General features: G+C 49.1%; 1 protein-coding gene across 3 annotated transcripts in view; it reads left to right on the top strand.

The window, feature by feature from the left end:
- MGMT (O-6-methylguanine-DNA methyltransferase) overlaps window positions 1–26,575 on the top strand; it is a 984,888-nt gene that overhangs the window by 751,944 nt on the left and 206,369 nt on the right. For 2 of the 3 annotated variants that reach the window (XM_050804466.1, XM_050804468.1), the window contains one exon: window positions 13,672–13,808. In XM_050804466.1, the coding sequence (XP_050660423.1) occupies window positions 13,672–13,808 (137 nt within the window). Of the gene's footprint in view, window positions 1–11,541; window positions 11,646–13,671; window positions 13,809–26,575 lie in introns of all 3 variants that reach the window. The other variant, XM_050804467.1, reaches the window with a different exon arrangement.

Consider the following 26,575-nt stretch of genomic DNA (forward strand, 5'->3'; position numbering starts at 1 on the left):
GAGTGCTGCTGAGTCTGGTGGGGGTTGGAGGTCACCGGAAGTAGCTCCTCCCTAATTTTACTCAGATCTTGGCAGGGTGCATCTTACCGTTTGTAGAATGCACCAAGGAATGCCTGGGACGGGCATGGGGGCCCTGCAGTGGTCACAGGCTGGAAGAGGAGGGGCTTACTGCCTTGGGCCCCTGGACATAGGTAATGCCTTTGCCTCAGGTGGCCGGAAGTGCCTGTAGACTTCGCAGAAAGCTGCTGTTCCCTTCCTGCGTGGGTGTGTGACTCCTGGACGGTTCCCGGAGATTGCCCTGAGGCTCAGGTGGGTGCCTGTCCTGGAGCCCCCATCCCACAGTGCTCTGTGTCCGTAGATCTGTGTGCACAAGGGTTTGGTTGTTGAACCTGGAGACGCGTGTTTTGGTGAATCCCGGTGTTGACTGATTATATCATTAAGTGGGTAACATGACACAAAAACCACACGTTCTGAATGTACAAATTCCATCCCAACACAGGCGGAAAATTTTATTAACCGTGGCTTTCTTCCCATGGCTTCATTGCAAACAAGCACTTGGTACTTTGCTAGTACAAGGTCCTTCCTTGGCGGGGAGGGGTATAATCCCATCTCGATGTATGGACAAGGAGAAAGAGGAGCTTCCCCTCAGCCCCTGGATGGGACTGTCCAGGCTGCTCCTCAGTGGCCACAGAGAGTGCCCCGGCACCTGCTCAGGGCAGGAATCAGTGGCTTTGGCCACCTTGCTTAATTGAGAAAGTTGATGTTTCCGTCAGATCTTCTTGTGTTTGCACATGTTACTTATTCTCTAAGAAGTCAGTGAAACTTCACCCAACTTTAGAGGCTATAAAGAATGAGGTTATTTTCTGCCATGACATATTTAAGCTGAAGCTTCCCAAGCCGTAACGGTTTTAAGAAGTGACATTTCATTTTGAACACCAGCCTGCCACCTCTTTACTCCTCATGACAGACTGTCACTGTGTAGCACAGCAGTTAGTTGCTTCCTGAAGTGCCAGAAAATTCTCAGGTTGTAAGGAGTGTGCTGCTGGCGGGGTGAGACGTGCGACCCAGTGGGGGCCTCGGCGGGCTCAGGCGGGAGACCCGGGCCAGAGCCCTGTGGGGTGAGCGCCATCCTGGCCAGGCCACATGGCTGGGGCAGCTTCTGTCCCTTCTGCAAGGCAGTTGGCATTAGCACGGATGTTAGTGTAGTAAGTTCTAGCAGGGCTAGTTAAAAATGAGGGAAAACATGGTGTTTTCTCATTGTCTTTTTCGTAGTAAACTAAAGGAATCATGCTTGATGAAGGCTGAAGTGGGATGTGATTCAATCGGGTACGAGACTGTGCTGAGGTCTTGGATGTCTTGGGCCTGGGGTCAGCTTGAAGAGATTCATAGGCGGGTCTCGAAGCCCATGTTGCTGGGAGGGCCAGGCTGCTGTTGTGGACGGGCACAGCTCCCCGGTTCACACTAAGGCTTGGGGTTCCCTCCACCGTGGAATCTGTCTTGCTTTCACAGGATTTGGGGACTGTGAAAGCTCTTCTCTTCTAATGCGTTCCCGTTGTCTAGAGCCTGGGGAGCACCATTTGATTTTAAAGGAACAGCCACAGTCCTGCCAGCTCCATAGAGAGAGCGGAGGTGGCCTCGTGTTCTGAGCAGAGGGTGCCATGGTATTTCTGACCAGGGAGGACCCTGGCTGGATTCACGAGATTGTGTGAGTCCAAAACGCGCTTGTCAGAAGCCAGGCGTCCTGCAGTTAGGGTCAGGTTCCCATGGTGGGTTTCATTACCCTCCTAGAGACTGGCAGGGTCCCAGCCTCTTGGAAGTGCCCACTCAGACACTGCCAGGTGCCTTGGAGGTAACGGAAGCATCTCTTGATGTCCAAGTGTCCATCGTGACCTGTGTGGAAGACAAGGTCTGTGTGAGAAGGTGCGCTGGTACCTACTGTGTCTTAATGACCTGGGAGTGTCGTGAAGGTAGAGCAGCCAGTGACCTTGTGAAACCAAAAGAGTGGCTGCCCACTCCGCCTTCTGGCTCTGGCACAGGGAAGTTCCAGGGTTCTAAGGCCTGAGCTGGCTGCACTACCTCCTGCCCTCAAGGACGATTGGCATCTCCGGCATGCTCAGGCCCCTGCAGCCTTGCCAAAAACAAAAACAAACAACCCAAAAAACAAACAAACAAACAAAAAACAGAAAAACACTGGTAATTTTTCATTTTATCTGTATTTTAGCATTAAAATGTTTTCCTCTACACAGTTAGCTAGAGGACGCATAGTGGTTAGCCTGTGGCCACGTCTCCCAGCTCTGCTGTGCACCGTGCACATACACCTGAGTGTACTCAGGTTTGCACACCCCCTGACACTGGGACATTCATGTCATGGAAGCTCTTCATATAGATTTTTCTTTGGTCTGCAGTGACATGGCAAGTAGGAAAGCCTTTTATGAAACCTCTTAAAGAAACAGGTAAGAGTTACTAAGAAGCTTCCAAAAAGACTTTTATAGGCTCATCTTGACAGTGTTCCAGTATCACAAACCAGTTGTCAGAGCTAGAGTTGGGTTAGCTAAACTGTGGGAATGGATATGGGAGTGGCAGTTATCATCTGGAAACATTATTCCAAAGTGCTTGAAGTTCCAGGGAGCTTTTGGAGCAATTTGTTAAAACCGTACACATTGATGTTTTCTGCCCTTTTCTCTAGGTGTGATCTGTTTCTTTCACACACACACAGCAGTCTTGTTAACTGCTTGCTGACTGATTTCCTGCCTGATTGCACAGATTCAAAGCAGTGCATGAGCTTCAGAATAGCGTTTATCTTCCTGCGTTACTCATGTTTAGTTCCATATATGTACCAAAAGGAAGAGTTCGGAAAAGAAAACCAGATTTTATGTTAAGTATGATTTTTAAATGTAGACAAGTGCCAGTTTATATCTCGAAATGGGTGATTTAAAGACCAGTGAACAGATTTCCTTAGATGTCCGTCTGCTTCTGGGATCTGATGTGTAGGCATCTTCACGTTGGTTTGATAATGTGCCACACGTCGTGTGTTATGTAGATGACTATGCCAAACCCTTTAATAAGACGCGCGTGCCTGGGGTGCTTCTGGAACCTTGCTGCCAGGGCTCCTTCTTCGACCATCCCTAATTCCCCAGGGCTCTCGTTGTTTGAGTGTTCTTTACAACCAAAGCATCATTAATCAAAAAGGTGCTCTGCCATGCGGGGCCGCCTCCGATGACAGTAATAAAAACCAGCCCACCTCCTGTTCCAGGACCCAGACCCTGGAAGTCTGTGTGTAAGCCAAGACATGAGCAGTATTTGTGGAATGTGGCTTCAGATAGAAACTTTCTTTTAATTTGCAGGCCTGGTTATGTGATTCTAATGCAGAATCTCCCCTTGGTTTCTGCGTGTGTGTAGCCAGGTTCACAGAAGTTCAGCCACACACAAGAGTGTTTCCCTTTTTCCAGGGCTCCCGTTAGGACCCCACCAGGAGGCTTTGGGGTGGCATTTGGGAACGCCGTTTGGATCCCTTCTCAGTTGGACATCCCAGGCGGCAGCTCCAGTTTTGTTTGGTGAAACCATTTCAATGTAACAGAACCCCTTTTGGTTGTGAGAGCAGAATGAACTGAGCCACACTTGACTGTCTTGTGTTGGATATGACCCAGCTGAATCCGCGGGGAGACCCCTGGTTACAGCAGGGACCACAGGTGGGGTCTCTGAGCCTTGAGCCCTTTGTACTGGGTGAGTGTCAGCCGTACCACCTCCTTCTCCCACCCTCCCGTGGCCAGGTTTATGATTAGGTGATAGGGATGAAGTATTTTCTCTCTTCTAGGGTTTTGACACATGCTTTTTTTTTTTTTTTAATTAAAATACTATCTCATGCCTGATTTTGAGGTGGGCTGAGCACGAGTCCTGAGGATGAGAGGGGCTTCCCCAATGCCCCTTATTCCCTGTTCAGAAGGGAGATTGCAAAGCTAGTTTTCATCTTGTGATATCTTTGTGGGAGGTTGTGAGGCAGTCAGGCACGGTCCTGTTCCTTCCTCAGGTCAACCAATCTCCCACTTCACACAGACCCAAAGCCCAGGCCACAGGGGACCTGGGCTACCTTGTTTGTAAACTGCTTACAAGGAGGCAGGTGATTTCTCCCTGTTAGCCTGTTTGTTTTTATGTTTTTGAGGTGTGGTCTCACTGTGTTGCCCAGGCTGGTCTGGAACTCCAGGACTCAGGCAGTTCTTCCACCTCCGCCTCTGGATAGGTGGGACTGCAGGCGCACGTCACCACGCCCGGCTAGTCTGTTTCTGTGCAGTGGAGATGGTTAAGAGGGAAAGACACAGAGCTGCAAAGATGATCCTGGAAGGACGGTTTTTAGACATGTGCAGCAGGCCTGGAAAACAACTACCAGTAGGGGTGAAAGAAGACAGTTTCTGTCTCTGGGTCTCTTCCTTTTAATATGGCAGGAACTGGCCTCTGGCGCCAACTGCTTAATTCAGAACATTGTTATTTAAACGCCATTCATGTTAAAAGGGAGATGAAATGAAATTCATTTCATTTTTCCAGAGGTCTCCAAATAGCCATGAAAAATCAATTTTTTTCTGCGACCAATTACCGTCAGCCACTCACGTGGTTTAGGTGGATGCCGTGGTGGTGCCGGGAGCACTGCCAGGCTGTGGGGCCATGGGCTTGTGCTTCGCGAAAGTGGGAAGGGGGGACATTAGGAAGCTCAACTGTTGAATTGCTTGGGTGTCCTAAATGTGGGCTGTGTGGTCATCCCTGTGCAAGCCTGAGAGGCAGAGAGCACTGAGTCCACTGGACACCTGCCTGTCTGGTCGCCCCTTAGATTGTGGTCCTCTCAGCAACATGGCTGTCCCGTTATGTACACATGCCGTGTTTTGGAGCCCCCTTAGGACCGACAGTTCAAATTCTGGAAGTCCTGAACATTTGGGTCTTCCACATCATTGTTCCGTTTTGCAGAATCGAAGCCGGCGTGTTTGAGTTAGACGGGACGCTGGGGCTGCCTGCTTTCCTTCGATGGGACGCCGAGGGCCTCTCTGCCCCTGTGTGTTCCCTGAGGTTCCAGCGGGCGGCTTCAGGGAAGAAGGGCCGGGAATTCCTGTTTCTAGGACAGGCCCTGTTTTATGCAGCTGCGAACCTTGTGCTTGGGTGTAGTAGGCGGTTGGCTTTTTTCTTTTCTTCTTTTCACAGCACACTTGTAGCCAGAGCAGATTCTGTGATTTGCCCGGAGAGAGCTTGCCCGCACATTGTCTCCCTATCTCTGGTGGTTGTGGCTGCAGCCTCCCAGGCACCTCTCCCTGTCCCTGCCCTTGACACGCCTGGAATCCGTGTTCTCCCTTGTTTGTCTGACTTGCGTCCCAGGACTTGGCCCTCACTGCTCCAGGAGCTGCTGAGGCAGCCTCATCTCAAAGCCAGGTCCTCTCCCTCCTGGTGACCTGGCTGCCACCTTCTGCTCCTTAACGCTCTGTGCTTCTTCCAGCGCCAGTGCCTTTGCCTATGTGCGCCTGCCTGCCTTAGTCTGTCCTCCTCTTCTCCACCCAGAAACTACAACACTGTCCCTCCTCTCTCAGCACCTCCTCCAGGAAGCCTTCCTGGACTCCCCAGGACATCAAACCCCTTGATACAGGCTCTCATTAATCCTAGAGTTCTTTTTCTGAATTTCTATCTCATTATCATTGCATGATTCATATGATTAGATCTTTTGTTCAACACATATTTGCTGAGAACTTGTGGGTGCCAGGCCCTGTTATTCTAGATGCTGGGGATACAGCAGTAGATCAGCTAAGACTACTCCGGGTTGAAGAAAAACAGGAATTTCTCAGAACATAGACTTGAAACAAGCCCAGCTTTCCTGTTCTCTCACAAGGAGAAGCCTAGCCAGCCATGGAGAGGCTGTGATGTGTGGCCGTGGAGAGCTGCAGTGTGGGGGGGCCGTGGAGAGCTGCGGTGTGGGGGGGCCGTGGAGAGCTGCGGTGTTGGGGGGCGTGGAGAGCTGCGGTGTGGGGGGGCCGTGGAGAGCTGCGGTGTGGAGGGGGCGTGGAGAGCTGCGGTGTGGGGGGTGGGGTGTGGAGAGCTGCGGTGTGGAGGGGGCGTGGAGAGCTGCGGTGTGGGGGGTGGGGCGTGGAGAGCTGCGGTGTTGGGGGGCGTGGAGAGCTGCGGTGTGGGGTGGCCGTGGAGAGCTGCCATGTGGAGTCGCTCACAGTGTTGGGGCCTGGTCTCTCAAGGCTCTTGGCCTTTTCCTCACGATCACTAGGTGGTTGCCACAGCTCCCGCCATCACATCTGCCATGTCAGGGAAGGAAGGGTAGGGGGTGCCATCTGACTTTAGAAAAAGCATGAAGACAAGAACTCTCCGCAGGCTTCTCCTCACTCATTGGCTACGGTTGTGACACATTGGCTGCCTGTATTGGAGCTTACATTCTAGGGAAGGCGACACATCAAGTAAGCAAATCCTGCCACCGTGATTCCAGGTCATGTAAGGAAAATAAGGCAGAGAAAGAAGGGGTGGAGGTGGTGACTGTTTTCGGCAGCTTCTCTGAGAAGGTGACGTCTGAGCGTGGTTGTGAGTGAGGTGACAGCGGCCCCTGTGCAGGCTGGGACAGAGACAGAGCGGTAGTGCGGAGGCCCTGAAAGCAGAGCGAGGCTGGAGTGTGAGGGACAGCGGCCGGAGGGGGGCGGGTGGGTGGGTGCGATGGGGTCATGGGGGACTGAAGCCGGGGAAGGAGGAGATGTGGCCCACCAAATTTGGGACCATTTGGGCTAGGGGTCCCCAGTTTTGTTGGCACCAGGGACCAGTTTCATGGAAGATGAATTTTTCCACAGATGGGATCGGGGGGATGGTTTGGGATGAAACTGTTCCACCTCAGATCGTCAGACACTAGGTTCTCCCAAGGAGCGTCCCACCCAGATCCCCCCATGCACAGTTCACAGCAGGCATCACACGCCTATGAGAATTTAATGCTGCCGCTGACCTGACAGTGATGCTCACTCACCCGCTGCTCACCTCCTGCTGTGTGGCCCGTTTCCTAACAGGCCACGGCCTGGGCCCCCTGGTTCAAGCCAGATCCGATGGGAGTGTTTTCTCATCAAGATGGAAATGAAGGGGAGATGTGATCTGATTTACTTATGTGTGTTTTCATTTTATCCTAATCTTTATTTTTGTAACTCACGGAATTTTTTCACACCTCAGTTTTTATTCAGAAAAGCATTAACCATCGTTGGTTTTATATAAGACATGGTGAGATCACAGTAAGCGGAGAACGTTTACCATTGTTTTTCTACTTGACATCAGCAATGCAGCACATTAGCTTTTTTGTACATTATATTGACCCATGTATTCATAGTTTTGGGTACCCTTTATTTCTTTGTATAGCTCTTATTTTTCTTTTTCCTTTTTTTCTTTCTTTTTTTTTTCAGTGGGGACAGGGTCTTGCTCTGTTACCCAGGCTGGAGTGCAGTGATACTATTGTGACTTACTGCAGCCTTGACCTCCTGGGCTCAAGCAATCCTCCTGCCTCAGCCTCCCAAGTGGCTGGAACTACAGGCGCATGCCACCAGCCTGGCTAATTTTTTTTGTATTTTTTAGTAGAGCTGGGGTTTCGTCACATTGCCCAGACTGGTCTTGAACTCCTGGGCTGAAGTGATCCTCCTGCCTCGGCCTGCCAAAATTCTGGGATTACAGGTGTGAGCCACCATGACTGGCCCAGATTGGATATTAATACAGTTTTTTTTCTCCTTGAAAAGCCAACTCGTACCAACTATAGAAAACTGAGAAAATGCAGATATAAAAGGAGTAGTTTAAATCATCCTACCTTATTTGATTTTTAAAAAGTAAACTGATTTTAGAATAATCTTAGATTTATGGAAAAGTTGCAAGCACCATTCGGTGTGATTTACCTTTGTGTGGGTAATTTTTCTCCCCTCCGGGAGATCACATTTGTCTCCTTCCGGTTTCTGGCACCTTCGTCCAGTGGCTCCTGCGTAGAGGGTGCTGAGGCATCGGTCAGACGACTCTTGGTCGTTAGTGGTTTGTTTCCCATTATTTGGTCTCCCTTCGGCTTCTCTCCTGGTCGGGTTTCTCGTCACTTCTCAGTGGGTTATTTCCACAGTTGACCTCGGTTCTGATCCAGTCTTGACAGAGCTGCCAGAGGGAGTCTCGAAATGCAAACCAGCTGCATCTCCCCTTGTTGAAAACTCTGTGGCTTTTCAGGGAAAAGGCAGCCAGCAGGACCGGCCTGGCCACGGTGGCCTCAGGGCCCGAGCATGGCTGTGTCCCCCACGCCTCTCCACACACACCAGGCCTCATCCCCCAGCTGTCGTGGCGGGTGCCTTTGCCCCGGCCTGCGTGGCTCCTCGCCTGGCGGCCGCTCCCTGTAATTCAGTTCTCTGTATAGATGTCAGTTTCTCCATAAGCTCTCAGCTGCCCACACTCTCCCCCGAAGTGTGGCCCCACCCCTACAGGGTGGTTCCTAACTGCCACTCTGCTCACCGCGTGCTAGCCTGGGTGTGTGGTTGCCTGCTGGCTCTGGGCTCAGGCTGGGGTGCTGCGAGGGTTGCAGGGGTGACAGTGAATCTTTGTCTTCAGTGGGCCAGTCTCCTTCCCAGCGTCCCTCCTGGGGCTGTGGATCTGGCCTCCGCCGTTGAATGGCCCTCTCTTGAGGTTGTTGGGCATTGGTGAAGATCCTGATGGAATGTCATCACTGGAGCCGGACGTCTTTCTTCCCAGGTCTGGGCATGGCGGAATTGCTGTGCGGCGTGTTGGGAGAGGGACCATTGCCTTTATGGCTGCTTGTGACCTGTCCAGGGCACTGCTGTGCCAGCCTTTGTGTGTCTGGTATCTTGGCTTCTAAGTTGAGCCACCCACCTGGCTGGGTTGCGATGGTTTCACTCCCGTCACGTTTTCATGCTATTGAAACTCACTTTTCTCACTGCCTGATTTCTGGCTTTTGTGGGTCCCTCCTGGTGTCTGTGATGCCCCCATTTAGTCTGCAGGCATCCCCCCACCTCTCTGGTGGCCCGGTGTGCACACCTGCTAGGTCAGCCCTGGGCATCTGGACATCGCATCAGAGATGCTGCCATGCTCGGTGGCCTGGGACTTCTGTCCTGTAGAGGCCTCAGCCATTGCATTTTAGGAATCGGCACTAAACTAACGTCTACTGTTGCCCACAGAAGAACTGTGCCAAATGCTCTGGTTGTCTACAGGAAAAAAAGGTAGTATGCAGGTTTCAGCAGCGTATCCAATTCCATTTCTGCAGGCCTCTGTGGGAGGTTTGCTCTTGGTTGGGGGGGGGCATGTTCCAGCTCATTGTCACGTTCAGGTGAAATGAGGCAGGCTTCATGTACCTCAATAATCAGCCGATTGGATATGGACAGGAGCTGGAATCTGTTGCTCATTTGGAAGTCAGATTCTGAACTCATTCATTATTGCAGTTATAAACTGGTTGCCTTTTTTTTGGTTCTTGGAATGATTTGGATGGAGCTGACCTGGTCCCCGCAACTCCCTGCTTTGTGATTGATTCAGTGTGTTCCTGTGGCTTCAGGCCACCCTTGCTGGCCAGGGGAGCTGGTTCCTAGGGCTTGAGGCCAGCCTGCCCTTTGGCTGAGAGGCCCATGCCATGATGCTGGTCATGGCGATAGCACCGCAGGGCACAATCGGGAATGTGCCAGAGCTTTAGGGTCCCTTGGACCAGCAGCTGGGGTCCTTGGGCATTTCCTGGGTGGAGGTGCTCTCTGGGGTGCAGAGTTGGTCATTCCAGGGCAGGCAGTTCGCTTGGCCACACCAGTTTTGGCTGGAAGGCTTCTCCACCGCATTCCCAGCCACTGGCCTCCTGAGTTTAGCTTCTCGTGGTCAGGACCCAGACCCTGATAACCTTGAGGACTCTTCTCTCTGGGAGGCTGTCGGGGCTGAGTTGCCTGTGGCCCTCCACTGCCCTGCTCCTTCCTCCGGGTGGAGGACACCCCATCCTGCATGCCCCTCCTTCAGCTCGCTGGGATTCACCCCCAGTGGCCTTCCCAGGCTCCTGCCCTTCTCCCTGGCCCTGTCTCTGCACGCTCCAATGTCTTCCCCTTTGGCTGATGCTTGGATTGGGGGTGAACTCAAGGTGTGGTCTGTGCAGAATGGCATGACAGCCCTTCCAGCCCTTCACGGTGTGTAGTACCTGAAGCCCGGGCCGTAGCCGTCTCAGGTTAGATCCTCAGAGTGGCACTGTCAGGTAGAGGAGTCAGGGGTCTTATTGATGAGAAAATAGAGGCTTGGGAGAGGAGTGGGCAGCTAGTGTCTGACCAGTCCCCACATGGGGCACTCCCCAGTCAGAATGTTTGCAGTGCAGCTTCAGGCACTGACATGGGCAAACCCTTCCTCTCCCAGGCCGTCCCTTCCTGCAGCTGCTTGGACACTGGCACATGCTGGTGGGCGTCAGCACCAGGGCTGGGCTCCTGCCTGGGACTCAAATCAGGAGCAAGTCCCACGGAGGCAGAGCAGCCGAGAATCAACGGTGGCCATAGCCACCACATCCTGTTTCCAGGGGCAACTGTGGCAACAGTGCCAGCTGCCATGCCTGCTGTGCCTGGTTGCCCCACAGATGTTTCCTGAAGCTTGATTTTGGCTGTGATTGGAGCGTGGCCAGTTCTGGTTCCTACTATTTTCTGAGCCTGCTCCTCCAGCCTTCCCAGAAGTTCTTTGAGTTGTGGAGTAGCCTTTCAGTAAACGGCATTTGTGCTTAAATTAGCCCGTGTCCATTTCTGACACCTGCTGTTGAGAGTGCTGCCTGATGCAGGTGCTCGGGGCTGGCCACGCTCCCCACCTGAGTCCAGAGCCCAGCCCAGGCCTCCTGACTCTGACAGCCTGCAGCCTTGCCCGGACTGGGATGATAGAGCAGCAAACGTGGCTCCGTGGAGAACCACATTTGAGAGAGCAAAACCTAAGCTGGCCTCTTTACAGCCAGTCTGCTGGAAGCTTTAACCCACCGCCGTGCAGGGCAAGTTTCCAAGAAGTGGCGAGAGAACATCCCAATTTCTCACGCTGCCTCCAGAGCCCTGTTGTCTGAGCAGTATCTTCTGTGAACACACTTTGGGAAGTGCTGTCATGGATGCTTGGCCTGGATGGTGGTCACACTGGTAATTCAGTTCCACAACTATTTTATGAGCCCCTTGTGTGTGTGATGCGTGCTGTTCTTCAGGCGGTCCCGAGCAGAGCCGCCGGCACCCTGCCTGAGAAGCAGTGGCCCCGGGTGGTGGGAGATGTCTGCAGGGGCAGGGCTGAGACTGGGGACCGAGATTGTGGCTCTGAGAAATGATGGAGATGGGAGAAGGGGAGGCAGTCACCTTGGAAGCAAGGGCGGGATGGCGGTGCTTTCAATGAGACTCGGGGGAGAGGGGCAGCATGCTCCAGGGGATGAGGTCGGAGCAGAGGGGGTTGGGTTAAAATGTTGATTGTGGTGGGAACAACAGTGATCCCCAAATCCTACAGAGCCTTTGGGAGGCCTGGTCTTTGCAGGTGTTCCCTCTAAACTCGTGCCGACATTGTGATTTGGTGTGATTTACCCTACAGACAAAAACAGTTGAAGCACCGAGAGTGATCTTCTCACAGCAACGGGACAGTGGGCGGGAAGCCGTGATTTGCACCCCCTGCCTTTATCTGGCCTCTGCCACGTGGTAAGTGGAAGGCAGGTGGCTCCTTCCACAGGGCTCTTTGCCCTCCCGGGAAGCCTGGTTTTTACCCTTGAGGCACCAGGGAGGCTGCAGGGTGAGATGTTGAAGGAGTGTGATGTGGGCAGAGCCTCTCCGATGGGGCATGGTTTCCGGCACATCCCGTATCCATATCCTGAGGCGATTGATTGGGATCCGGTTCAAATCCCTGTCAATCTGCACAGAAAAGGGGAGGTTGTAGAGACAGCTCTGGAGTGTGACGGTTTAGGATTGAATCTTGAGAGTAATGCTTCTAGAAAACGCTTGTGTAGTTTGGGGTCTGCTGCCCGACCTTGCTCCCTTTAAGGGACGTAAATGCACCTCTCTCTCGTTCTTGGAAAGACAGATGAGAGAACCAAAGTATGGCCTTAGAAGCATGTGGAAGACACAGAAAGGGAAGATCAGCTGGAGGGCTGGTGGAGGCTTTCACAGGAGAGGAGACCAGGCAGCAAGGTGCCCAGCAGACAGGCAGGGAGGGGGTCTTCAGTGAAGGCGCAGAGATTTGAGATGCATGCGTGATTCACAACCGCTTCAGTGTGGGAACAGAGTGGGAAGGTGCCAGTGAGCGGCCCTTCCAGGGGTCATCAGGCCTTTTCTGTAGAGGGCTGGAGAGTCAGTGTTCTGGGCTTGCAGGGCCACATTGCCTCTGTCACAACTGCTCACCTCTGCCGCTGCAGCACAGAAGCAGCAGGAGACTGTGTGTAAATAAATGAACACAATTGTGTCTCAATAAAACTTTATTTACAAAGACAGGTGCAGTGAGTCAGATTTGCCCCACGGGCTCTAGTTTGTTGCCCCTGCTCCAGCCCCTTAATGTAGGGAGCCCTTGCTTTGTTGTTCTCAGTGAGCTTCGATTGCTGGTGATTGGGTTGGAGTGGGAAGAACCCAGGTGTGATGGGAGCCATGAGGACGGCCTTCCTTAAGTAGCCACGAGCTGCTGTGGGTCTTCCTGGGAAGCTGTGGCAGTGAGAGGACAGAGCTAAAATAGCAAGAGCCAGTGCCTGAGGAGGCTGAAGAGGGAGGATCGCTAAAGCCCATGGTTCAAGACTGCAGTGAGCTAGAATTACACCACTGCTCTCCAGCCTGAGCAGCAGAGCAAGACCCCGTCTCTAAAAAATAGAGAAAGAAATGTACAAGTGTAAAGGTAGCCTATGGATGTGTTCCCCCGTATTCCTCAGGCTCTGCTCTTCAGCCTCCTGAGCAGCTGGAACTACAGGTGTGTGCTATCACACCCCGCTAATTTTAATTCTTTTCGGACAGGGTCTTGCTACGTTGCCCAGGCTGGTTTCAACTCCTGAGTTCAAGTGATCCTCCTGTCTCGGCCTTCCAAAGTGCTGGGATTACAGGCATGAGCCACTGCGCCCAGCCTCTCGGCCTTCTAAAGTTCTGGGATTACAGGCATGAGCCACTGCACCCAGCCTTGTACATCTCTTTAAATGTAAATTAAATGTGCTCTCCACAGCACATTTAATTTACCCCCGCATTGCTCATCCTCTCGGGCTGGCTCCTAACACAGGTGTCGTGGCGTAGGTGCTGAGTTGAATCTTTCTGTAAGTCGTTGCATACAAGCTTCATTCTAAAATGTACTTTATTCCAAATATTGAACAGTTTGTCTTTGGGATTTATTGTTTATGGTAGTTGTTTTATTGTTTTAGTAAAACAAAGTGAGCTTAGTTGTGGGTATTATTTAAAAGGAGCTCTTACCAGGTCAGCTTCCTTCAATGACACATTGGTTTAAGATAAACAAGAAGAATCGGGATACAGTAATTTTAGGAAATAACAGGAGATTGTAGTATTGGTTGGCTGCTCTAGGTAATTGTGGTAATTTTCTGTCTTCCCGGTAACCATATTGTAGAAATGACGCATCATATGATTCCAAAAATGAGGAAAAAGCTTTGGAATATATTTTGTATCTTAACCAGTACTTCTGTTGTGTTATATATACGACCAGCCTCTTCATATACACTTTGTCTTAAAAACTGTTTCTGTTTAGGTACTTGGAAAAATGGACAAGGCCTGTGAAATGAAACGCACCGTGCTGGACAGCCCTCTGGGGAAGCTGGAGCTGTCTGGTTGTGAGCAGGGTCTGCACGAAATAAAGCTCCTGGGCAAGGGGACGCCTAAAGCTGAGTAAGTACGAACCTGCATGATCCCGTATACTGCACATGCTGAAGCGGCTGAGGAGTATATGTGACAACTGCTTGTTTTCCATCGATCACAGGGTAACACATAGCCTTACCCCCACAACCACAGCCACGAGCCTGTCTCTCAAAACAGCGTGCTGCGATGGCTCCTGCATTTGCAGCTTCCCTGTGTGTTGTCCAGAAGCCCTCCGCCTCCGATGAACCCAGGGCCATGCCCTTCATACCCTTTCATTAGTAGCTCCAAGATGTTTGATTAATGTGTACGTTTACAGAGGAGTTGGTTGGTGATGAGCATTGAACATTTTGGTTCTTCAGCATATGTCTCTAGAAATTTAGAGACAGGGAGATACAGGATTAATCTTGATTGAAAAAAAAGAAAAATCCAGACCAGGGTTCCCTGTTCCGCCAGAGTCTGCCAGGTGACTTTCATACTGGGACTGCTTGATGTTCTGGAATTCCTTAACCAGGAGGCCCACTTGCCCTCTGAAAGCTGTGGTCAGACCCTTGGCGCGGGTGTGGTTGAGGACAGCCCTGCCTGGGGAAGGGCCCGAAAGCCCCTTTTCAGCATGGCTTTAGGGTCTTGTCATTTCTAAAAGCGTACGTGTCTCTGTTTTTGTGAACAGCTCCCACTGTATTTCTCTAACTGCAAAAACAAAAAATGTAAAGCACTCCTTAATGTTTTGCTTTGAAACGTAACATTTAATTTCCTCCGTTCATTCTATTAAAATTGTAGGTCTTGTTATTTCTGACAAGAAGAAAAAAAACACCCACTCCTATGCTTGGTGTTTCTCTTAACTGGCTAATAAACACAATGCCAAGAACATTAGATAAAGAAAATACATAAGAAACATAAAAATTGATTTTAATGGACCCCTGTCAGAGACAGCCGTAATGAGCACAAGTGCAGTCATAAATATCAGCACTCGCCTCCGCTGTCGAGATTTTTCCTGTAGAGGTGCACGTTACAATCAATATAGTCTTTTTGAGACCAAAAAATAAGCAAACCTTTGAACTATGTGAATACACTCTTTTCAATTTCTATGAGAACCATCTGGCTGTAGTGTTCAGAAAATCACAGGCACCAAATAATTTGTAGGGGAAAATGTCATTTTGTCTTTTAGCATGTTCAGTTGCACAATAAATCATAGAAATTATGTGTTGGTTTTTTTTCTTTTGGGAAAAAGTAAAGGTACAAAGTGAATTTGGGGAAGAAAAAGGAAAACAAAACAAAAACAACAAACATTGTAAGATATGTTTAGTTAAATGCCTGTTGTGGATTATGCAAATAGGATGAAGAGGCTTAATTTTGAATTTCTACTTTATGAACTTTCTGAATCAAGTTAGGATCAGGTTCAGGTGTAACAACAGCCCTGAAATAATGCTGACTCCTGAATACGATCTGGCTGATTGCTCACTTGAAGACACACCTGTAGACAAACCGTGGTAGCTGGGGCTGTTGCCTTCATGGCTTCTGGGAACTTGGGCTCCTCTGAGCTTTCCTCTCGGGGTCTCCAGATGGTGGTCCCTTCCCTGGTGCTTCAAGACGGCGCTGGGCCCAAGCCACAGGTAGGGGAGAAAGAAAGGAGGACGTGTCATATATGGGCTAAAATTAGGTGTACTGTGAGTAAGGAAGGAGTGGGATTTGGGGGGCAGCCAGCAGTGTTAGTGTGCACAGTTAATTTTGGTGGGGGGAGCATTTAAAAGTTTGAGAATAGTATATAAAACTATATGAATATTCAATTAAGTTTAACATTGTATCATTTTTAAAATTTAGGTAAAAATTACATAGAAGACTTAAGATTTCAAGTGTACAATTCAATGGTTTTTGACAAAAGCATACAACCATATAACCACCACCGAAGACATAGAACATTCAAGATACAGAACATTCCAGAAAGTTCCCTTGTGCCCCCTTAAGTCAGTCTTCTTTGTGAATTTTTGTTTCCATTTCTCCTGAGTAAATTCCTGAGTGTGGAATTGCTGGGCTGGATGGCAAATGCATGTTTAACTTGACAAGAAATTGCCAAAACTTTCTTCAGAGCAGTATCATCTTAAATTTCCACTAGCAGTGTGCGTTTCAGTTACTCCATGTTCTTGGCAGTACTTGGTGGTGTCAGTTTTTCAGATTTTAGCCATTTTGGCTGGTATAAAGTATTATCTCATTGTGGTTCTAATTTGCACTTTGCCAATGACTTATCCTGATGAAGTCTTGGCCATTCCTGTGTTTTCTTTGTGAAATATCTACTCAAGTCCTTTGCCTATTTTTTATTTTTTATTGTTTTAAGATGGAGGCTTGCTCTGTCGCCTAGGCTGTAGTGCAGTGGTGCAATCTCAGCTCACTGCACCCTCCGCCTCCTGAGTTCAAACAGTTCTCCTGCCTCAGCCTCCCGAGTAGCTGGGATTACAGGCGCCCACCACCTTGCCCGGCTAATTTTTGTATTTTTAGTAGAGATGGGATTTCACCATGTTGGTCAGGCTGGTCTCTAACTCCTGATCTTGTGATCTGCCTGTCTTGGCCTCCCAAAGTGCTGGGATTACAGGCGTGAGCCCCTGTGCCTGGCCACCTTTTGCCTATTTTAAAATTAGAGCTTTCTTGTTTGTGTGTTTGTTGTTGTTACTGATTTGTGGTTCTGGTTAGGAGACTTTTGTCACATGCATGTATTGTGATGATTTTCTGACAAGCTGGAGGTCTGCTTTTTTGTTTTTCTAATAGTGTCTTTTGATGAGAAGAGGTTTTAAATTTTGAACAAGTCCATATGTCTTTTTTTCCCCTTTTGTTTAAGACTTTTTGTGTTCTCTGTAAGAAATATTTGCCTACTGTAATTTCTGAAATTCATTCTCCTGTAATTTCTTTTAAAAGCTTTGTAGTTATTTTTTTAATATTTAGATATGTGATCCATTTTGAATTACCTTTTTGTGAGGTATAGAGTTTATTTTTTCCCTGTAGCTATTTAATTGTTTTAGTATCATTTGTTGGAAAATAAAAATTGTCTCTCTTCTTCATTGAATTACCATCATTTGGCCATGGGTGTGTGAGCCTGGTTCTAGTTTTGCTCTGTTCGGTTCAGCCTACCGTTGCCTGTTCTGTGCCCGTTCCATGCTGGCCTGGTTAGGTAGCTTTGTGATACGTGTTGATGCCAGGTAACGTGAGTCCGTGAGTCCTCTAAATTTATTTATTTTTAAATCGTTTGGCTTCTGCGTCTCTTAAGTTTGCATATTACTGTTAGAATTCAGGTGTAAATTTCTGCAGTGATTCTTTTTGGGATTTCGATTGGGAGTTCATTGAACCTGGGTGTCAATTTTGGAAGGTTGACGTCTTGGTATTGAAGGCGTCAGTTCCCGGCTTCGACTGGCATCTGCATTTGTTTACGTTCTTTCATTGTCCTCAGCAGCATTGGATGGTTTTTCTGCCTGGAGGCTTTGCTTATCTGGCAAACTCCATTTCTAAATACTTTGTTCTTGATGGTATTCTAAATTAGGTTGAAATTTTTTAACCTTTTAATTTATTGCTGCTTGTATTTAACAACTGACTTGTATGTTGATCTTATATTCTGGAATCTTGACTCATTCATGTATTTGTTCCAGGGTTTTGAGATTGCTTAGGATTCTGTATAAAAATTCATGATGTCTATGAATAAAGACAATATGCATCTTCCTTTCTGATCTTTATGCTTTTAATGTCTTCTACTGAGCTGTCCAGAACCCTCCAGGATGACCAGTGAGGGTGGCGACGACGGACGTCCTCCCTGGTTCCTGGTTTGGGGAGCTTGCAGGATTTCACCAGTGAGGGCTTATACTCCCCATTTTGGGTTTCGGAGGCATCTTCCTCACTGGGTGGAATTTTGTCAAATGATTTTCATGTATGCGTTGACAGAGTCATGTAATCTTTCTCCTTTATTCTTTACATTTGGTAGAATAAATTTTTAGAATTTTAAACCAGGTGTATACTTTTCTCTTTTTTTGGTAACATCTTTGTCTTGTTTTGGAATTAGGCTCATTCTGCTGACAAATCAGTTTGGAAGCATTCCCTGTTCTATTTTCTGAAAGAGTAAGGGTTGGATTGATATTACTTTATCCCCAGATTGTGAGATGAATGCACCTTGGACGCCATCTGGGTCTGGTGTCAGAAGTCTTCTGTGAAGCTTCCTGGTTTAGTAGAATTGGGTGCTGCCTTCACTCATCTCGGGGTGCTCCCCCGGAGCCATCTGTGCCCTGTGTGGCTGCTGTCCTCTGGTTGCTGAGTGACAGTGACTGCCGGGATTTGGGGCAGCGTCCTACTGGCTCTGGCCCCTGCCCTCACCTTTTCCGAGTGCCTCTGAGTCCCAGGGTGGTCCTTGCTTCCTCTGAACGGGTGTTTCTTTCTTTAGTAGATAAATTACAGGTTGACCGTTGGGCCTTCAGTGACGTTGCATCTGTGCTTCTGTACAAAGTGTGTTTCCCGCTCCCCAGGTGGGTCCATTTACCTGTGTGTGGCTTCGCGCGGGGACCAACGACTTCCTTGCCTAGTTACCTTTCCCTCCCTAAAAACGTGTGTGAGAAGCACATCCGTTGGGAAAGTGGCATAGTTTCCAAAAGGGAAGCAACATAAGCTGCTTTTAAGTTAGTTTCATAAGTGCCTGACAGTATCAGGTTTCTGTGAATGCCATCACATCCAGGAGCGCTTGGCCTCTGCCAGAGCGGAGCAGCTCCCCCGCGCCATCTTCCCGCGGCTGCAGAGCTCTGACCTCGTCAGATTCCCTGCAGTGCCCACAGTCTAATGAGAGGGGCCAGGCGGTATGTGTTTATTTTTCTAATGTTATTTTGGGGCTTGTTTAGTTTTCCATAATGTTGATTGCCGTATTTGATTACTTGAAAAAATGGACCATATCACCCTGGGTCATACTTAGATTACAAAAATAGTAGCAGTAGGACTTCTAGATCTTGGATGCTGGGGAGCTGAGGGGGTTCATCTTTCACTTACCAAGGGCTTACCCTTGTTTTTCATTCTTTTGTTTTTTTTCACATAAGCCTTTTTTCAGAAAAATATAGGAATGTAATACTGGAAAAGCTGAAAGAGTCCAATCCAACTAAAGCACTGTAAAACTTTCTGTATTGGGGAAAATGTGAGGACTACACACAGTCTGTCTTCTACTGCAGAGGCTCTTTTTCTGTCTTCAGGGTAGGGATCCGTTTGCAGGGTTGGTGGGTCTGCTTTTGGCATCTGGCCCAGCCAGCCCTTGGGTTGAGGCTGGGTGGGGCATGCAGGTTGGGCCTGACCCTCTTCTGAGCACCTGGCTGGCTGGGCAGATAGGGCCTCCAGTCACCAGCGAGGCTGGCCTGGCCCTAGACCCTCTGGAACGTGAGAACGTATCCTGCAGGGCCTCTGTGTTGAACCTGGGAGGGGAGTTGTCTGATGACATTGGATGCCCTGTGAGATTCTGCCCTCGAAACATGCCCTGTGGAAAGCGTGAAGATGCCTTTGAGCTTCCCGAAGGCAGCTGCAGCAGGAAGTGACCTGCGTTTTGCCTCTTTCCCACTAATCTCTAAATATGTTCAAGAACTCAGTCGACCCTCAGCAGTGCATGGGGTCCCGGCTGGCTTGGTATGTGCACCTGCCGAGTCCGTGCTGCTGCTTATCCCCGCGGCCCCTCTGTGCAGGTCGGTCTGACCGGTGCCAGTCGGATGGTTCCTCAAGGTCCACGGGCCACGAGAACCTTCCTGGGAACTTCATGAATTCGTTTTTTCTGACAGATTGGGAAATTAATACAGACACTTGCCGCATTCACGTCATTATAATTGATCTTTCAAGGAGGAGAAGAAACTGTTCTTAAGGACAAACACTCAGAGAAGCACTCCCAGTAAAAATAACATCCAAAAAAACGCGCTCTGTAGGACTTTTACCTGCGGCAAGTTCAGCTGTCTCATTGCTTTTCCTCAGTGCCGTGGAATAATGATTTGTGTTGTATGTGCTTAAAAAATGTAATTATTTTACTTTACAGAGTGTTCCTTAAGGAGGTCTCTTGAGTCAAATAAGCATGTTTCTGGGAGGAAAACTTGCCAGGCGCTCCTTGGCTTTATAGAAGTCGTCTGTTTTTCAAAAACGAGTGGCTGAGTGCCCTGGCGAGCCTGGAACCCCTTGTTCGCGCCCCCGCTGGCTCTGCCATTCCGTGTCGGTGAGGCCCGTCCGTGCTGATGGATGTCGCCTCCCGTTTCTGCCTGAGAGGGGTAAATGATCAGTGGTGGATAGGGAGTTCCTCTTGTACCTTATGTTATCAGTAACACAAATTGTGCGTATACTTCACCCCATGCTAAACATTTATAGTGCAGTGTCCTTTAGAAGCCAGACAGTGGCCTCGTCTTTCAGGCTGATGGTGGCCTCGTCTTTCAGGCTGATGGTGGCCTCGTCTTTCAGGCTGATGGTGACCTCGTCTTTCAGATTGATGGTGGCCTCATCTTTCAGGTTGATGTGGCCTCGTCTTTCAGGTTGATGTGGCCTCGTCTTTCAGGTTGATGTGGCCTCGTCTTTCAGGCTGATGGTGGCCTCGTCTTTCAGGCTGATGGTGGCCTCGTCTTTCAGGTTGATGGTGGCCTCGTCTTTCAGGTTTGACGGCTGAAGAGACAAGACAGGAAGCCACGGTGTTTCTCCGCTCCACAGGTCCTTGTGACGAATTCTTATGGTCTGTGATGAGAGGGTGCGATGGGGGTCAACTGCGGGCCCCCGGACACACAGTGCTGCTCGTGGGGCCTGCAGAGGTGTTAGTGCAGCCCGTGAAGTAGCAGCTCTTGGACCTTAGTAAAATAAAGGGAGGCAGCATAATATGCTTTTAAGTGAGCGTATGGCGTGAAAACCCTGCCGTTGCGTGATGGGAGGCAGGTTCTGCACACTGAGCCTTCTGAGTTGTGAATGATGAAGTTCGCTGTGCTCCTCTGATTGGCAGCTGAAAGGGCAGGTCAGAGCTCCTCTCTACAGCACTGCCGAGAATCCCAGGCTGTGGAGCACCGGCCCGTCCACCCCAGGACAGTGCTGCCTGGCCATAGAAGAGCGAGGTTCCGTGATGCACTGTGAAATTGTTATATGGTTTCTGATCTAGAAAATCAAACCTGAACAATGCACGACCTCACCAGCTTCTGTGCTCTTGACATTTTCTCCCCGCAGCTGGTTCTGTGCTGACCTGGGGGCAGAGTAGACAGTGGTGGCAGCCAGGTGGATGGTATTTAAACAAGTGTCACTGAGATTCAGGGTCCTTATGTTCTGGACTCATCTAAGGAAAAAAAAAAAAGCAATGCAAAAGTTTTATTTCTGTCAATTCTGTAACTGTGTTACAAGGAGACAGAGATGACAAATGTGTGTGCCTGTGTCCATGAGTCAGAAGCAAACTTGTTCATTTAATTTTAAGTCTGCCAGGAACCTCTTGGAAGGAAGAAAAGAATGGGTGAATGATAACTACAAATATCTGAGTTCAGAATATGAACCAAACTGTCAGAGCAAAAGATTTTTTAAGTTTCCAACATTTGGAATAAAAGAGCACTTTAGAGTAACAGGTAAATGGGTTAATTGAAGCAGAGAGAGGTGGATGTTTCTGCCTGTCTGGCATGTTAAAATAAAACCCCTTAAATCCCTGCTTTTAACAATAAGTTTCCATTTCAGAGTCACTGGGCTTCACCGCTGTTCCGCTCTGCTTGTGAAGGGAGGGCAGCTTTTCCAGAGAGATCATGCCCCTCTCTCCTTTATGTGGCCACAGAGAGCCTTTCTCTGTTTTCATGAGGAGGAAACACGGAACCTTGGCACAATCCAGTTCTCATCAAGAATTACATCCTGTGACTTGCAGGCCGGGGGAGGGAAGATCCCGGAAGTGGCAGCCACCGGATAGGCACGTTGCCGCCACAGGCAGCATTGGCGTCTGTTCAGGTTTCAGGAAGGTCACTTCTTGGCTCAAATCCCTGGTGTTTCCAGGTTGTCTTCAGACTGCGGCTTTCACCCTCAGGAAGCCCCAGCATGGCCTTGGGCCCAGCTGAGAGGCTTGTGGGGTTTGGGTGTGGCCCTGTGCACAAAATCCTGTCTCAGATTCGTAATCTTGCAACAGCCAACATTGATGGGATTGGCCAAGATGACAGTGCCCTTTCTTGATGGCCCTGGCGCCCTGCAGAGTTGGGCCCTGGCCCTCACTGCCCTGCTGCATGGGTGGGCCACGCCCCTCCTGCTGATCAGCGTCTGTTGCGAAGTCTGGCCCTGCGGACCCCGGCCCCGTGTCTGCACTGGGCTTGCATTGCCTGCCTTTCAGTCCCCTCACCTCATGGCAGTTTGCTGCTTCTAATTAGTTGTGGTCTTGAAAAGCTGGTGAACGGGCTTGTCCACATTGTATGGGAAATGAGGCTCAATGAACCCCTGTGAGAAACACCAAGTGTGGCATTTCTGAGTATCCCACAGAAACATCTCAGAGGCCATTTCCGTTTCCTCCTGGGGTCTCTGTTTCTCCCAGAAGAGGTGGCGTGGCCAGGGGTCAGGCAGATGCCAAGGAAGTGGAGACTTGGAGGGACTGGCACCTGTGGAACAGCCCCTGCTTCGTCTGTCTGGCCTGGTGGGAGGAGGTGTCCTTCCGTCACTGCACTTCATCCTTGGGACCCCTCTGTGAAGTTGTTGGCATTGATGTCCCTTTATCAATAAGAGAAATGGAGATGGGGTGAGGGATGGTGGGTTACAGGGTCCTGGGGAAGACTTGGGGGAAGAAGTGGGTATTCCCTCTACTTAGCTGAACTTGCACTAGAGACTGCCACTCTGGGGGTGACCATTGTTCTCCTGTGAAATCCTCTATGACTCTTGTCTGCAGTTGAGGGAGCCTCTGAGACCGTCCTGATTGGGGCTTGGTCAGTAGGAACTCAAGTCAGTGTTGTCCTGGGGCCTGAGAGCCAGTGTCCTCCAGGTAACGTCAGATTTGGAAGTTCAGGCTCAGCACTGGGTTTGTCCTCGTGATATCACTCGCCTACCATACACATGGAGTCATTGTAAAGTTACGACGTGAGCTCGCATATGTGCTGGTATTAGAGCTCGTTGGACGGTGATGTGCTGTTTTAGAGGAGAAAAAGCTGAGACGAAACAAGAATGGTGGTGGTAGTTACTCAGGGCCACGTCTGTGGACGCCATCCTCAGGATGCCGTTGCATCTCGGGCCAGCCTCCCTCTCCTTTTGCAAAAGCACAACCTCTACGACTGCTGACACACACCTCTCATACTCTGAAATTTGATTTCTGGAATACTTTTTTATTCTTCCTATGTCTTTAAGTAATATTTTCTGATATTTAAACTGTCTGCAACTAATGAATAGTTTTCAGTTTTTGTTTTAAAAGTGTTCATGTCATTTAAGCTCTAAACTCCCACAGTATACTTGGTTTGTTAAATGTAAAATTGTATCAGTAATTAGATCAGCTCCTTGATATTAATGTACAGGGTAGCTCTTGCGTGCTGATCAGTTCAGAATTTAAATTGAGTTAAAGGTTAAATGAGTTTAATTTTTGAATTGAACTGAAGCATTGTCTTTTGGCAGATTCATCCAGAATTTTTATTTCCAGTTGCTCTACAAGTAACAGAAGTGGGTCTTTTTGCGATAAAAACATTGTGAATACGTTTAGGATTCAGTGAGCTTCTGTCATTTATTCGCTCATTCTCTAAACATGCGAGGGCCCTGCTCTGTGTCAGACCGGATGGCAGGCCCTGCATGGGGTTGGGGAGGGGCCGGAATGTGCAGCCCCACCTGCAGCCCAAGCCCACCCAGCTCAGGGGCAGGCAGGGGCAGAGGGGCAGGCAGGGGCAGACAGGGAAGTGGGCTGTTCCACACCTCGAGATTGGTGAATTCCTCAAGACAGCAGCTGGCAGGGGCCCGAGCCTAGGTGACCGGCCACAGAGCTGAATGGGGCTGACCGAGTTAGGGCATCGTTGGGTAGTGAACCAGCAGGCCCTGGCCACTGACAGGGTATAGGGGCGTGGAGGGGTAGCAGAAGGAGGCAGTTAAGAGGCTGCGAGCCCTCTGTTGGGCATCTGACAGGGTGGTGCTTCCTCCCAGGACTAGGGGAGAGGCGAGCAAAGAAGAACTTCAGGAAAAGAAATGAAGGACCTGGAGGAACAGTTTAACAGGTGGGTGGCCATGAAGAACTACCAATGGAGACTGAAAAAAACGAAGAAGGACAGAGAGAGAATGGAGCCAGGAGGCTGAAAGGAGAGAGGTGGGTATTGTGCCCAGATTGCCTGGAGCTTCCCCGAGAGGAGCACCTCGCCTCTCCGTGGCAGGGCGCAGCGGGTGGAACACTGACGTCAGGTCGTCTTCAGGCCCTGAACATGAGAATTCCTTGGCACCTGGGCTGCTTTGAGACCGACACGCAGTGTTTGATTAGTTTGACTTCGGGATGCCAGCTAAATGCTGTTTGCTCAGCATATGTCTGAACTGGAAATGGTTCCATCACAGAACAAAGTGAATCAAATAGAACACGGGGGTGGCTCACGGGGACACCGAGCCAAAGGTGAGTCTCCTTCACCCCAAACACCCCAAGTTCTAGATTTGTTCTTGGAGCTCTGTGTCAGGGTTGGGGTGGACAGGAGGGAGAGAATGTCCTCTGCAGAAACACAGTTTATCACACTGCAGTAGTGTTCTTCTGACAAGGACGTTTCTTCGATTTCCCTCTAGACTGGGCCATGCTCTCTAAGTAGAACCGAAATCATAGTTACAACTCAAAGGCTGTCGAGAGGAGGTCTAGCTTTGTTCTGCAGTGTCCTGTGTCACGATTTCACTGTGTCTGTGCAGCCTGCTGGGGACGTTTACCCACTTCTTCTCTTACAGTGTCATCTCTGGTTCACTAGAAAGGCTTATGTACTGCATGACTTCAGTACACCTGCAGGTTCGTGGACTGGAGGCGTCTTCTAACCAAATTTGCACTGGTCAGGTGGGGCTGGAGAAGGACGGGGCTGAGAGCACAGCTATGGGAGGCAACACTTGTTCTTGTTCCCAAGAAGCTGATGCGTCATCTGGTGAGGTCTCCTGCCAGCCGAAGGTTGGCACATGGTCGCCAGGCAAGGGCTTTTTGTGTGTGGAGTATGCACATTCCAGCCACAGAGTTTTCTGCCGGGGTGTTTAGACAAGCTAAAAGTGGAATATAAACAGTCCTAGAAGGATGCAATTATGAGGAGAAACATGTTTTTAAGGCTTAACCCATTATAGTAGGAAAATACAAGGTTTGGGGTATGCTGACTCTTTCCCTTGTTCATCCCTCATAGAAAAATGCTGTGTATAAGTAGGTGTTTGTATATGTACATTACAAGACATTTTGTCCTACTTTAATATTCCTGCCACTAAAAATATATGTTCCTGAAACTAGAGAAAAAGAAACTGTTTATCATTCTTCCGAATTATCACAGATACCCCAAAAGTGGCCTCCTCCAAATAGTGGTTTTTCCTTTCTAAAAATCACCTGGAAAAATACTGAGCTTTCTGATCTTTATTTTATCCTGTTCAGTGGCTCTGTTTGGAAGAGTTATTGTACAACCCAGCACTGCTTTTATTAAAAAGAAAACTGGGCCACTTATTTCCTTCAAAGTTTTTGGTGTGTTTAAATCTTCTCTAGGTAAACAAAACTTTTATTGAAAATAATATTTTGAGACCGTGACACCCTTCTCACCAGAAGCGGTGCTGAAAGCCTCCTTGTTGGCTGGTCCTGCAGGCAGCCTGGCGTCTGCTTTGCCTGTGGGCTGTGCAGGGTGCTGGGGGCAGTGGGGAGAGGCGTCAGTCCCACTTGTAGCTTTCAGGAGGGGCTGGGGAGGTAGCTTTGACATGAACGCAAATAAATGCAAGGACCATTAGGGCAAAGAGACCCTGGAGACCAGGCCAGGAGAGGAGGCAGAGAGCCTGGTCAGGCCAGGCAGGTCCTCCAGGTCCAGGCCCTGTGGGAGCCTGGGAGGCACGAAGATGGGCTGGAGGTGGGAGCACCGAGAATGGGTCGGGGCCTGGCCTCCGGTCTCTAGAAGTTGCCCTGTTGTGGCATTCATGTGATATCCTCTCATTTTTTGCATCAGAGTTTTCAAGAGCCCTCCAGATTTTTATTGCCTGCAGATCCATATGCTTAGACATAATACCGTCAGCAGTAAATTGCCTTCTGGAGAAGAAATTGACAAACAACTTTATGGTTGCATTTTTAGCCTTAATATCTGAGGGCGAGAAGCATGTTCTGGATTTATGAAGTTCCTGAATTTAAAATATAAGCAATAAAATGTTCCCAATGTGGGGTCCCCATCTGCATCTATTATTACAAACTCTTAAAGTCACTTTAGCCTAACATGTCAATAGGAGTTTTCTTCTTTTTCTCTTTTCTTTTTGACAAATTGTGTCCAAGGAAATTAGTTTGCTTGCATGAAGTGTCATCTGTGTTTGCAAGCTGGAACAGTTTTGCTGGTTAAGCAGTCTAGAGATGATAAATTTTTTTGTCTGAGTATGACTTTGGTGGTGTATTTAAAAGGCCGCTGCTAGAAGCCCAGAGGAGAGGTCCATTTTAAAGGGCGTCTACTGCACTCATCCCAAAGCGTTATGGGGATTGTATGAATTGACAAAACGAAAATATGTATAATATTTTCTCTTTTTAAAATCCATTTACAGTTTATTTGTCTGATATGGAGGAGCAGAGGTATAAATTACAGAGAAATTGTCATCATGTGCTCTGGATAATAAGTAGGGCCAGGCCTTCTGTTTATTTCGGTGAATGGTTACCCACTCAGGACAGTAAAATCACAAACTTT

This window comes from Macaca thibetana, chromosome 9, assembly GCF_024542745.1.
Source record: "Macaca thibetana thibetana isolate TM-01 chromosome 9, ASM2454274v1, whole genome shotgun sequence".
Lineage (NCBI taxonomy): Eukaryota > Metazoa > Chordata > Mammalia > Primates > Cercopithecidae > Macaca > Macaca thibetana.